Source organism: Myotis davidii, unplaced genomic scaffold, assembly GCF_000327345.1.
Source record: "Myotis davidii unplaced genomic scaffold, ASM32734v1 scaffold425, whole genome shotgun sequence".
NCBI classification, from domain to species: domain Eukaryota; kingdom Metazoa; phylum Chordata; class Mammalia; order Chiroptera; family Vespertilionidae; genus Myotis; species Myotis davidii.
The window spans coordinates 2,867,729-2,881,243 of record NW_006296413.1 but is presented as its reverse complement, the minus strand read 5'-3'; the positions used below and the strand labels follow the sequence as shown (position 1 = coordinate 2,881,243).

The 13,515-nt window shown below is 54.7% G+C and overlaps 1 protein-coding gene across 7 annotated transcripts in view; it reads left to right on the top strand.

Moving 5' to 3' along the window:
• Positions 1–13,515, top strand: part of DPP3 (dipeptidyl-peptidase 3) — a 29,505-nt gene that overhangs the window by 8,678 nt on the left and 7,312 nt on the right. The window contains exons 1-12 of one of the 7 annotated variants that reach the window (XM_006771553.2): positions 8–213; positions 1,352–1,626; positions 5,472–5,561; positions 6,076–6,213; positions 6,739–6,813; positions 7,315–7,408; positions 9,168–9,298; positions 9,410–9,540; positions 9,613–9,671; positions 11,355–11,549; positions 11,728–11,840; positions 12,094–12,186. In XM_006771553.2, coding sequence (XP_006771616.1) covers positions 162–213; positions 1,352–1,626; positions 5,472–5,561; positions 6,076–6,213; positions 6,739–6,813; positions 7,315–7,408; positions 9,168–9,298; positions 9,410–9,540; positions 9,613–9,671; positions 11,355–11,549; positions 11,728–11,840; positions 12,094–12,186 — 1,446 coding nt within the window. In that variant the 5' untranslated portion in view covers positions 8–161. The other 6 variants (XM_006771552.2, XM_015569044.1, XM_015569043.1 and 3 more) reach the window with 6 other exon arrangements.

Here is a 13,515-nt window from a genome sequence, read left to right as displayed (position 1 = left end):
CCCCACCCCCAACCCCGCGCGACCCCAAAGCACCGGGAAGCGGGGAGCCGGCAGGCCGGCGGAGCACGCCTCGGCGCTCCCATTGGCTGGAGGTGACGCCCATCTGGGTCCCGAGGCCCGACAATTGGCCGGTGGGGGAGGAGTTCGCGGAGCCCCAATGAATGGGGGAGCCGGAAGCAGGAAGTGAGTTTGCGATCGGAGCCGCGGCAGCAGGTGAGGCGCGGCGCGAGGGTGCGGGGTCATAACGTGTCATCCTCGGGGGACAGGGCGAATCTGGACCGGGTGCAAGACCATTCCCTTTCTCCCCGCCCATCCGGTACCCCTTCTAAAGCCATCGAGGTCCCGAGCCGAGGAATGCCTCTGGCAGCAAAGGGTTAACGCCCCTTGCAGAACCTGGGTGATTGTGCTTTTGGGGCGGAGCATCGGGGCGGCGGGGGATGCTGGAGACACTTCACCCGCCAGGGCGGGAGGACGGTGTGGAGAATGTCCTGGGTTGGGAGACCCCTGGGTGCCTACAGGCTGTGAGATCTTCGTAAGTTATTTGGTCTCGCTAAACCTCAGCCTCCGTATCTGTAAAACGTGAGTTTTCTTCCAGCGCCGAACTTGGGTGGCTCTGTAGCTCCCCCGGCCGAGCACGGGGACAGAGCAGCAGGATGCAGGGGACAGATCCTGCGAGCACTGAGAGAGGAAAAGGAAAAGGAAAAGCATTAACTGCTGTAGGTACATTCCGTCAGCGGTGACCTTATCTAATTTGCACGCCCACCTTGGGGTTGTTACCCGCCCTGTACAGAGGCGGAAACCGAGGCCCAGGAAAGTGAAACAGTTGACTTGATTTTAGGAGTCTGGGACTGAGCCAGGGCTGGAACTGGCTCTTCTAGCCGGTAGCCTGGGGCTCTGTCCTTGTGAACAAGGGGTGAGTGGAACTGAAGAACCTGCAGGAGAATTGTGAAGGCCAGGAGGTCAGGAGGAGCGGGTAGCCAGAGAAGGATGAGGGCTGGGAGTCTAGAAATGCAGGTCTCTGCTTCTCACCCTTCCCTTGTGTTACTGGGCACAGCTCCTCACCTCTCTGGGCCTCAGTTTCCCCATCTGTAAGACTAGCTAGTTGGATTCACTATTTAAGGTTGAGGGGCCACAGGCCAAATATGGCCCACCAACGTATTTTGTAATTTCCCTGGGTGAGTCACCTAATCTTCTCGGAGCCTCAGTGAGCATATCTGGTGAATGGGTACAATGGCATTTCCTTCCTCATGGGCTTTGGGGAGGATTAAATGAAGGCATGCGAGTGCAGAGCCAGGGGTGCAGTTGATGTGGTGTAACTGACGGCTGTGATGATGGTGATGGTTCTCAGCAGGACCCATGGCGGACACCCAGTACATCCTGCCCAATGACATCGGCGTGTCTAGCCTGGACTGCCGCGAGGCCTTCCGCCTGCTGTCGCCCACAGAGCGCCTCTATGCCCACCACCTATCACGCGCCGCCTGGTATGGAGGCCTGGCTGTGCTGCTGCAGACCTCCCCGGAGGCCCCCTACATCTATGCCCTACTCAGCCGCCTCTTCCGGGCCCAGGATCCGGATGAGCTCCGCCAGCACGCCCTGGCTGAGGGCCTTACCGAGGAGGAGTACCAGGTCAGTTCTTTCAGGCCAACCGGCATTTCGTAGATGGTCTGCGGGTGTGAGGGACCAGGAAGGAGGGGGATAAAGGTCTTTCTCTCTCTTTGGATTCAGACCCAAAATTACAAATACTGGAGCCTCAGCCTTCTCATTTGCAAAATATGCACGCGGGTAGTCTATACCTCTTAGGGTTGTGGTGACCTGCCTCCGAGATGAAGTTGGGCTGCAGTGATTATGACAGGGCTGTGAAGAAAGAAAACAGCTGGAGCTTCAGAGATGGTAGAGGAATGAGGCCTGGGTAGGAGTCAGGTCTGTGTGTGGGCCAGTCCCTGGGCAAAATATTCTTCCTGTCCTTGGTTTTTGTTTGTTTGTGGGCCGGTTGGCCAAATAATACATGAATGCATTCTCTTTTTTTTGAAATATATATTTTATTGATTTTTTACAGAGAGGAAGGGAGAGGGATAGAGAGTTAGAAACATCGATGAGAGAGAAACATCGATCAGCTGCCTCCCGCACACCCCCCACTGGGGATGTGCCCGCAACCAAGGTACATGCCCTTGACTGGAACCGAACTCGGGACCCTTGAGTCCGCAGGTTGACGCCCTATCCACTGAGCCAAACCGGTTAGGGCATGAATGCATTCTTAATGTATTGCAGAGGTCACTCATTCTCAGTGCCTTTCCCAGAGGTAACCACTGAGGACAGCAGGGTGGACGGCCTTTCCAACCCTCTGTATCACAGACTCCCACATGTACATGTGTACGCGTCTCAGTTCCTTATTTTCTCTTTTACATAAATGAGATCATTTTCCTGTGTTCCTCTGAGCCCTGCTTTTTTCACCGAACACCACGTCTTGGAAATTTTCCATGGGATACATATAAATCCACCTCATTCCTTTTTATCGACTGCGAAGCATTCCACAGCGTTGTACACTATAATCAACACGGTCTTTTCTTTATTGCTGGACGTTCATTGTTCCCGGCTCTATAAGCAGTCCCACAATGACCATATCTGTGCACGTGGGCGAGTAGGATCTATTTCTAGGAGTAGAATTGCTGTGGCAAAGACTCGGTACAGTTACCGTTGATCGGTGCTGGTAAGTCATCTTCTCAAAAAGCTTCACCAAGAATATATGAGGCTGTGGCCTGTGTTTCTATATGTAAAATAAAGGGGTTGGATTGCTTATCTCTGAGCTGAGGCCCAGGCAGTGTCTTCCGTCTTTTTCAACCTCTGTGTAATCACATCCCGTATCTAGGGCTTGACTTACCCATTCAAAGAGCTAAACGCTGGGGAACTGCTTATAGATGGAAAAGCGCTGCTCAAGTGCTCCTATTTCCAGTGGGATTCCTTTGTTTGTAAGAAGCAGAAACTCACCTCAGACTGACTTAACTGAAAAAGGAAATCATGACTTCTAGTTTCTGGCCCGGCATGTAAAGAGCTTAGAAGTCTCCAGTCTGTCCTGATGACAAGTTAAAAAGCTGGACAAACTGAAAATCAGCAACTCTTCTTAGATCACTGGGGAGAAGTGAGGTCACAGGGCAAATTCTTGTTCCCCAAATTGGAGAGAGGCAGGCAGGACAGAGAATTACAACTTATCAGAGCAAAACTTCATGAGCAGAAACCTCCCCTGGAACCAGCGCTGGGGGAGAAAAACCTGAGCTGAAACTGGTGACTTGCTCAGTGTGGACAACTCTGAGCTTTAAAAACTCCAGAGGGACCCAGTCATATGGAGGAGGAGGGGGTGGGAGGGGGATCCCCACACTCTTGAAGATTTTACCTCCAGGACCTTGACCTAGTTCTCAGAATGAATCTCCGAGGTAAAGCCCCTCGTGCTTCCTGCAGGAGGAGGAGAGAAGGAGCCATTTTTGAAATGTGCTAAACATTCCCTTCTTAACATTGCCCTCAGGAGAAACTGTTTAGCCAGAGCCTTATGGTAGGGTTTTGTCAGAACATGACTGACCTGGGGGAAAGGAAATAACGGACTCCAGCCCACTCTAGCCGTCCCATCCCACCTAAGAGGGAGTCAGGGACTGGAACTGTGAAGCTCATGTGAGGTTCTCCATCCAGAGGCAAAGGCTCACTGAAAGACAGACCTGCCTGGCCCTGTGGCGTCAACCTATGAACCAGAAAGTCACAGCTGGATTCCGGGTCAGGGCACATGCCTAGGTTGCAGGCTCCATCCCCAGTAAGGGGCATTCTCTCTCATCATCGATGTTTCTATTTCTCCCTCTCTCTTCCTCTCTGAAATCCGTAAAAATATTTTTAAAAAAGCAAAACAAAAAAACAAGCCAGACCTTTAAAATAAATAAAAATAAAAAAAAGTGAAAGCCTGAGACCTGATCGTGGGACCATAGAATGCTTTCCCTGCCCCCAAACCTACCACCACATTCCTCAAGCCCTCTTTACAGCAAGCAGCTCCTTTTAGCTAGTGCATCATGTCTGGCTATCAAGAGTAAATCTACAAAACATACCAAAGGCAAAAAACATGGGTTGAAAAGACAGAGCAAACATCAGAACCGGACTCAGATATGACAGGAATGCTGGACTTCTCAGACCAGGAGTTGACACAACTATGATTAATATGTTAAGGGCTCACGTGATAAAGTAGATCACGTGGAAGGACGATGAGCAATGCAAACAGAGGTGGGAATTCTAAGGAAGAACCCTGGGCAGACTGCTGAAGCTCAGAAACACTGTAACAGAAGAAGAAGGCCCTTGAGGGGTTCATTAGGAGACTGCACCCTGCTGAGGGAAGAATCTCTGAGTTTGCGGATATCTCAATAGAAACCTCCAAAACTGAAAAGCAAAGAGAAAAAAGATGGGGGTGGGGTGGAGGTGGGGTCAGAACAGAATATGCAAGAATTGTGGGATGCCTAGAGGAGGCATAAATTTATGTAATGGGAATATCAGAAGAAGGAGAGAACAGAAGGAAATCGGAAATAATAATGGCTGAGAAATGTGTTGCCAGTGGACCTGTTTTGCTGGAAATATTCAAAGAAGTTCTTTAGAGAGAAGGAAAGGATATAGGTCAGAAACTCATCTCTACATTGGTGATGTAGGAAGAGCATTGGAGAAGGAATAAGTGAAGGTAAAATAAAAGCTTGTTTTTTTCTGATTCTTCATGGATCTAAAAGAGCAATTTGTTCAAAATCATGGCAACAGTATATTCAATTACATGTGTCTGTCTGTATGTGAATAAAACTTACGTATGTTATGTATACGTGAGATAAATGACAGCAATGACACAAGGGAGGGAAGGCGGGAATTAGGATTATTTTTTTTTATTATAAGGTATTGATACCGCCCAGGAAAGCATATAGTGTTATTTGAAAATGGACTTGGGTTAGTTGTACATGTATTTTGGGGGAAGGGAGATGGGAGGTTTTGTGGCTGGAGGAAGGAAGACTATGTTTTGGGCCAGCAAAAGCCATAGAGTAGATGACCAGTGCCGCTCCAGCCCTAACAGTGGATGCTACCAGTGCCAGCTAGCTGCCGGCCAGGTTGGGGGCAGAGGACAGCAGGTTTGCTGCACAAGGAGGCGGTGTTTAAACTGGGCCTTGAGGTCATATGGGATGGCCGCAGGTGACTGAGAGGGTGCTGGGTGTAGTGGGGACAAAGGTGGGTGAGCACCTGGATATGTTTGGGTGCTGCTGAGACCAGTTTGGAGGGACAGTGGGTGTGTGAAGATTGGTCTGTGAAGGTATGTTGGGGCCAGGTGGGGGCCTTCCGGGACCTGGGTCCTGCCCCCAGATTTCCCAGCCTCACCCATACTGGTTCCTCTGGGTGTTACCATCTCAGGAGGGAACTTCCCTGGGTGGGGCGGCTGTGCCTCCAGGTGTCTGATGTCCACTTCCCCCCAGGCGTTCCTGGTCTATGCCGCGGGGGTCTACTCCAACATGGGCAACTACAAGTCCTTTGGCGACACCAAGTTTGTGCCCAACCTGCCCAAGGTGAGCTGAGGGAGGGCTGGGGAAGGTCGGGATTTCGGGGCCAGTGGGGTGGGTTCGGGGCCCTGAGCGGAGCATCCACCCTGTTGCTGCCATCTGCATGACCTCGGGTCAAGCACCCAGCCTCCTCCTGGCCGTGCTGACCCAGGGGGTGGGCAAGGGGAGGATTTGGAAGTGCTCTGGAAACTTAGGTGCTTACAAAAATGAAGCCTGCTGGCATGGGGAGTCCCTCCCTGGGACTGGGGCTCGGGCCCACCTGGGGCCGAGGCAGCTGTTGCACCCGGGCTCCCGGCCCCTCCCGTGCACACGAACTGCCCGGCGATCTTGCCGAAATGCAGCTTCTGGTAGACAAGTCTCGGGTAGGGCCGAGGCTCCACGTTTCTCGGGCATTGCCAGTGCTGCTGGCCCATCGGTCGCCGGAGGTCTTACGTTGTGGGATGAGAGCTTGGGGCGATGTGGAGGCTCCCGGGGCAGGTCTGGGCAGTGTGGCCAGGCCAGTGGACTCCTTCCCCGGCAGGAGAAGCTGGAACGCGTGATCCTGGGGAGTAAGGCCGCTCAGCAGCACCCAGGAGAAGTCAGGGGCCTCTGGCAGACCTGCGGGGAGCTCATGTTCTCTCTGGAGCCGAGGCTTCGACACCTCGGGTTGGGGAAGGAGGTAAGGCTCCCTTGAGGCCAGCTGGTGTGGTGCAGAGAGGCCGTGGGCCCTGCCATGCACTCATGAGGCAAAGCTGTTCCCCACCTTGAGACTCAGTTTTGCCATCTGTAAAATGAAAAGCAGCTCGGGTAGCATGCTTTCTGGCACCCTGGGGTGCTGTGTGCAGAAGGAAGGAAGGAGAGAAGAGCTGAGGCCTGGAGGGAGCTGCGGAGGGAAGGAAAGGAGGGGGTTCAGGCTTCCCGTCTCTTGGGCGCTGTGTGGGGTGAGCACATGGCAAGCTGTGGAGTTGGGCCGGCCTGTGAGAGGCTGGAGCAGAGCTGCGGGTTGCTGGAGATGGGCCTCTGTTTCCTCTGTTGTTTGATTTACAGCTTTTTCCCCTGGAAAGAGATGGAGGGGACAGGGTGGGGGCTGCTGAGGACATGCAGGAGGCCTGGGGCTGGAGAGGGGGCGCTGGGAGCAGGTTCACCAGCCGCCCCTGCAGTCCCCGACCTCGCAACTCCTTTCCATCTGCCCCCTCCCCCACAGGGCATCACCACCTATTTCTCTGGGGATTGTACCATGGAAGATGCCAAACTGGCCCAAGACTTTCTGGACTCACAGGTTTGCGGAACTTGGGGTAGTGGTTTGACGGGGCCCCCTCGCCACTGGCACTTACTCCTGGGTCTCGGCTTGGGTCCGTGACGCCCCCACCCCCCCCACCCCACCCCACCTCAGGCTGAAGGGCCTTATGACAGCCTCCAGACAGGTCGAGGCAGAGCATCAGAGCTGCTGGGGAGTTACGTGTGGGGTTCACCTCCCAGCTCAGCAGCTGTGTGCCCCGTTTCTTTGCCTGTGAAATGGGCCCTGCCTTGTGTAGCCCTGGGTTAGCTGTCATGCGGTACTCGGCACAGTTGAGTCAGCGCTTAGTAAAAGTTCGTGCTCAGGGCACTGAGCAGAGCAGGAGAGGTTCCCCGCTCTCTCCCCTCCCAGCCAGCTCGGGGAGGTCCCCCGGAGCTCCGGCCTTTGACTCCATATCTTCTGTCCTTGATGTGACTGGCTTTCCACCCCCACCACCCCCCTGGACTTACTCTCTCCCTCATACCCTGCCCTGGCCTTTTCCAGAACCTCAGTGCCTACAACACACGGCTCTTCAAGGAGGTTGACCAGGATGGGAAGCCCTGCTACGAGGTGCGCCTAGCTTCGGTGCTTGGCACAGGTGAGCTCCTTTCTGTATCCTGTACGTGGGGATGGTGAACTTACTGAACTGCTTCCCAATATCTCTCAAGGTACCCTCAGGATAAAGCCCAAGTCCGCCTCTACTTTGTTATTCAGGACTCTTTGGTTAGAAGTGAGGAAATCCTTCAAATTTGTCTAAACCAAAAGGGGACTTTACGGACAGGGGTAATTGAGAAGCCCAGAGTAGGAAGGCTTCAGGCACAGCTGGCTCCAGCTGCTCAGGCAGTAATCTCAGAAAATCTTGCACACCCCCTACTGGGGATCGAGCCTGCAACCCAGCATGTGCCCTTGACCAGAATCAAACCCGGGACCCTTCAGTCCACAGGCCGAAGCTCTATCCACTGAGCCAAACCAGCTAGTTGGCTGGGCTCTTTGACTTCACCCTCAGCAGGCTGCTCTCATAGGTCCTGCTGATACTGGACACGAAAGGGGCCGAGCTGCCCGCCGCTACCAGAGTCAAATAAATAGAGATGAGGATGACTCTTTATGGTGCGTTCTATTAATCAGACAGCCGGCAGCCTGAGAGGGCGGCAGGTGCGACACCCTGGAGAGACCGCGCGGACATTTCATTTCAAACAAGCTCTTATGCCGGGTTAGTGGGTGGGGGACAAAATCTGAAGTTAGTGAGTGTCCAGGGTCTGCCTTTCATCGTCCTTGCAAAGGCCAGCCCTGGAACGCTGTCTTCCTCCAGACAGGGCTCTGGCTACCTGTCTCCAGGGCCTGTTCTTCCTCTTGCGACACATCCTCCAGTTGTCCTGGGCCTGTAAAAAAAATAAAAAACAAAAAATCTGCTTTACAGTGGGTAGATATTAAACAACTGTTCTATTAAACAACTGATTCTGTTTTTATTACGTGCCCCTTCCCTATCACTGCTAGCCACCAGTCTGGTCATTTCAGCTGAAGGGAGGGTCCTTTTCTCTCAGGAATTTCTTCATAAGAATCTGGGAGTGACACTGATTTCTCTATTTTGGGTCCCATATTTATCTGTGAACCCATTCCTGCAGTCAAGGGCCAGGTCCCTGAGTGGGTAGCTCTGGGTGCCAAGCCTATCTTGGAGCTAGGCAATGAGATCAGCTCCTCCCACCTGAACTGGAGGTGGTACTGGTGGGGGGTTCTCAAAGGAAAATTGGCGTCTGTTTCCAGGGGATGTTTGTTACACAGCAACAGATAACTGATACACTCAGGCAGCCTGACACCAAAGCCACACTTTTAAACTATGGTGCCATAGTTTCCCCGTCTATAAAATGGAGATAATAATTTCCCTTTCCCCCCAGAATGGCTGTGAGGCATAAATGAGAAGCCACATGTAAAGCTATTAGAATATTTCATGTTATATTATGTCTGTATATTTTTTTAATCCTCACCCGAGGATATTTTTCCGTTGATTTTTTAGAGAGAGTGGAAGAGACAGGGAAAGACAGAGAGAAATATCGATGTAAGAGAAACACACTGATTGGTTGCCTCCTGTACTAGCCCTGACCAGGGAGGAGCCTGCAACCAAGGTACATGCCCTTGACTGGAATCGAACCTGGGACCCTTCAGTCCACAAGCCGACGTTCTAGCCACTGAGCCCAACTGTCTTGGGCCATAATATGTCTCTTTTTGAAGATAAAAGTTTATACTAATTTCTGTAGGCAATGGGCAGCCATGGAAAAGCTTAGAATAAGTGTGTCACGGTAAGAAGCCTGCTGGGTGTACTAAACTCGCCTTTTTCCTGAGCAATCCCCCTTTTCCCTCAGAGCCTGCTCTAGACTCCGAAATGACTTCCAAGTTGAAGAGCCACGAATTCCGGGGGAGCCGTTTCCAGGTGACCCGGGGGGACTACGCACCCATCCTGCACAAGGTGGTGGAGCACCTGGAGAAAGCCAAGGTAGGCCTGGCGGGGGTCGAGGTGTGCGGGCTCCAGACCCTTCTGGGCAGCTCAGGGGGCTGCGGGGGTGGGTGGGTGGCCTGAGGCTGATCAACCTCTTCTCACCCCCAGACGTATGCGGCCAACAGCCACCAGGAGCAGATGCTGGCTCAGTACATAGAGAGCTTCACCCAGGGCTCCATTGAAGCCCACAAGAGGGGCTCCCGCTTCTGGATCCAGGACAAAGGCCCCATCGTGGAGAGGTGAGGGGCCCGGCCTTCACCCGCCCCGCCCTCCTGCCCACCCCTCCTCCATCTCTGCCCTTCTCTCCCCAGTTACATCGGGTTCATCGAGAGCTACCGAGACCCCTTCGGTTCCCGTGGAGAGTTCGAAGGTAACTTCTAGGAGGCGGGAGGGCAGATTGGAAGCCCTTTCCCTGTGTCCTCTGAGGCGTCTCCCCCTTCCCCTTGGCAGTAATAACAACACCGACAAGTGCCAGCCATGATGATGTACCATGTACAGGGCACTTCCCTGTATTAGCCCGTTTAGACACCATTATCCTATTAGAATTCCCACCTCACTTTACAGATGTGGGAACTGGCGCACAGTCGGTGGGGGCCGAACCCAGGTTCCTTGGCTCTGAGCCACTTGGGTGCTGCCTCTGGTGTCTGATCTGGACACAGGCTCTGTCTGTCCACGCCTGGCTTTGCTACTCGATTAACCCCACCTCCGAGCCTCAGTCGCTCCCTCTGGGTGTCGGGGGAAGGGAGAGATATGCTCAGCACAATGCCAGGCACATAAAAGTGCCGGGTGATTGGGAGCGTAACTGAACCTGACTCGGCTGCTGCTCTCCCAGGGCAGGCGGCAGGCTGCCTCGGCCCCGTGCCCACACGCTCCACAGGACCCGCCTGTGCAAGGCAGGCAACCCTCCTGAGGTTTTAGACTTGTTTCTGCCGAGCTCCTGGACGTAGAGTCTGGAGCATCCAACTGCCAAAAAGCCAGAGAGATTAACTCGGGAGGAGAGAGGAAAGCCCCAGCCGCCGACAGGGGCCATGATCTGAGCCCATAGATCCAGGCCCAGGACAAGGCGTGCGGGATCAGGCAGGCCGGGGGCCAGAGCGGGAGAGGGTGTGCACAGCCACAGCTTTCCTGCCCGGGTCCTGATCCACCGGCCTGCTCTGAGGGCTGAAACCCCAGGGCCTCCTCGGCAGCCTCGAGCTCAGAGGCCTCCCCCATATTTTGTGTAACTCATTGTGTTATTAGAAAGGTAGTCCATGTTCATGGCCAACAATTTTGAAACTACAGGGAAAAACTGATTGCACCCACCCCAAGTTTAAGATTTGGAATATACTTTTTGTCTTGGACTTTTATATAGAGCTATACGTGTTTAACCGGAATCGAACCTGGGACCCTTCAGTCCGCAGGCCGATGCTCTATCCACTGAGCCAAACCGGTCAGGGCAGAGCTATACATGTTTAAACACATATATGTGTGTGTGTGTGTGTGTGTGTGTGTGACTTAAAAATCCATGCTTGCTGCAATAATTAGAACAATCCAGAAGTCTGTAGGACGGAATGTGAAATCTCTCCTTTACTGCCTTCGCCTCTGTCACTCCCTCCAGAGGTCACCACAGTTCAGTTGGTGCGTGAGGCTGCTGAGCAGAATGGCTGGACTGATCTTGTTAGTTAGGATGCAGTTCGAGTTCCCGACTCAAAGCAGCGTTTACAAAATTGCACATTTCCAGCTGCTCTCGCCACACAGGACCGCGCACAGCTCCCCAGAAGAGCGCCTTTTTTTTTGCTCCTGCAGCCTTTCCACTGGGAATCCGATCCCCCCCCCCATGTACTCCGACAACCTCCTTTAGGATTCTTCTCAGTTGTTACCCTGCGAAGCGCTTCTCCCCAATTCCAGCCACCCCAAGCAGTGAGCAGGCGGGGTCACTGCTCTCCCCAGTGGCCAGTGCAGGGTTCTTGCGTGCAGCAGACGTGCGCTCCGTGCTGAAGACCAGCGGGTAGAGGGGCTGAGGAGGGTGAGGCCCCCCGCAGCCCTGCCCACCCGCAGCCCCCTCTCCCCGCAGGCTTCGTGGCCATGGTAAACAAGGCCATGAGCGCCAAGTTTGAGCGGCTGGTGGCGAGTGCGGAGCAGCTGCTGAAGGAGCTGCCCTGGCCCCCAGCCTTCGAGAAGGACAAGTTCCTCACCCCGGACTTCACCTCCCTGGACGTCCTCACCTTCGCTGGCTCCGGCATTCCCGCCGGCATCAACATCCCCAACTGTGAGCTCCCCCCAGCCCCCAGGGGCCTCCATTTAGGGTCTCCCCCTCCTCCTCCACACTCGCCTGGCCACCATTGCCCTGCTCAGGTCACCGTCCCAGCCTGTGGCCCTTGTCTAGATCCTTGTCTGTGACCCCTAACCTTTGTCCCTTCTCTCCGGTTCCCTCCTGGCCTCTCCAGATGACGACTTGCGGCAGACAGAAGGCTTTAAGAACGTGTCACTGGGGAATGTGCTGGCCGTGGCCTATGCCACGCAGCGGGAGAAGCTCACCTTCTTGGAGGAGGAAGACAAGGTGGGCACTGGCAGCGAGAGGCAGGGCCCCGGAAGCAGCCAGCCTAGTGCAGGGTCTGGGAAAGGGCAGTGCTTCTCAGCCGTGTGACCCGTGACTTCAGAGCCTGTGTCCTTATCTGAGCGTACGGTGTCCATTGTGGAGCCTGAGGTGTCGTAGGCCTTTACCGAGCGCGTGTCGTGCTGGGCCCTCGGCGTGGCAGGCGGTAGGGCCGTGGTGGGCCGTGGACAGCGTGGGCCTCTGATTGTCTTGACAGGACCTGTACATCCGCTGGAAGGGGCCCTCCTTTGATGTGCAGGTGGGCCTGCACGAGCTGCTGGGCCACGGCAGCGGCAAGCTCTTCGTGCAGGTAAGGACTGGGCCGGTGGGCCCCGGGCACAGGCATACAGCTCCCCTGCCCCTGATCTGGCCTCGGGGTGAAGCTGCTCCAGTATTTGCCTTCAGGGCCCCTGAAGCGGCGAAGTCCCTATCTCATCCTCCCCCAAGATGTCCCAGAAGCTCCAAGGATTGAAGGGGACCGGCAGGACAGTCCAGCTGAGGTCCCCCCAACAGAATCTCCCCCACAGGAGGAATTTCTGGGCTCCTGCCAAGGAAGCCGGCCCTGAGGGAGGGACTCCGGCTGCCCTGGGGACAAAGAGGCTGGCAGGGGACAGTCCCTGATGCTCTAGTCCTGAGGCTATAGCGCTGTCCATCTCTGTAGTGCAGTTCCTAGAGCTTGTACCCTTCAGGTATTGTAGGGAGCCGCTTCTCCCCAGAGCAGCCCCTTCCTGCCAGCTGCTCAGAGTGGCTGCAGCCCCCGGGACACCCACTCAGGGAATGTACAAAAGACAGGCTTTCTCGCAAGCTGAGAGATGCCCAGCACAGAGCTGCAGAGATGAGAGAGCTGGAGGGGATGGGTGAGAGCATCCGAGAGTGTGGGCTCGAGGTTGGGCTTGCTCCCTGTGGGTGGGGCTGCTCACTGAATGGGGAAGGTAGAACCAGAGCTGGGTCTTGGGATCTGGGCCTGGAAGTCAGGAGGGTTCAAAGAGCAGCTGGTGAGAGTAGCAGTCTGGTGTCAGGCCTTGTCTGGGCTTTGAAGTCACAGGGAAGTAGGGACAAATGCGGATAGGTCTGTTCCCCTCGCTGAGCCTCAGTTGACATGTCTGTAAAATGGGCTTCCTGACCCCTCCTATAAGGGCTGTTGGGAGGAATCACAGCAAAGCCCTGGGCTCTCCTGGCACACAGAGGCCCTTAGCAAACGTGTTCGGAATAAGAAGACATTCTTAGGAGACAGTGTGCCCAGGGGTTGTGTGCTCTGATGCTGTTTCGGGGATCTTAGTTTCTGAGCCTCAGTTTCCTCCTCTGTGAAGTGGGGAAACAATAGAACCTTCTTCGGAGGGTAGTTGTGAGGATTGAAGGGATGATGCATGAAAGATGCTTAGTACATGGATAGGACGGTGAGGGTGATGCTTGTTCGAGGTAGAAGCACAGGTGCTGGGCTCTGCCAGGCGGGGAGCCGGAGGGAGGAGCAGCGGGCTCGTTGGCCTACCCACCGGGACATCTCTGCTGGGGTCTGGAGAACTGCGTTCGGGTCTTCACATGACTGGGCCTTCAGCGTCCTCTCCCTGCCTTGGGGCAGTGGCCCTGGTTCTCCCACCTCTTATCAGGCCCTTGGAGCCCAGTTGGGGGGAGCCCTCCC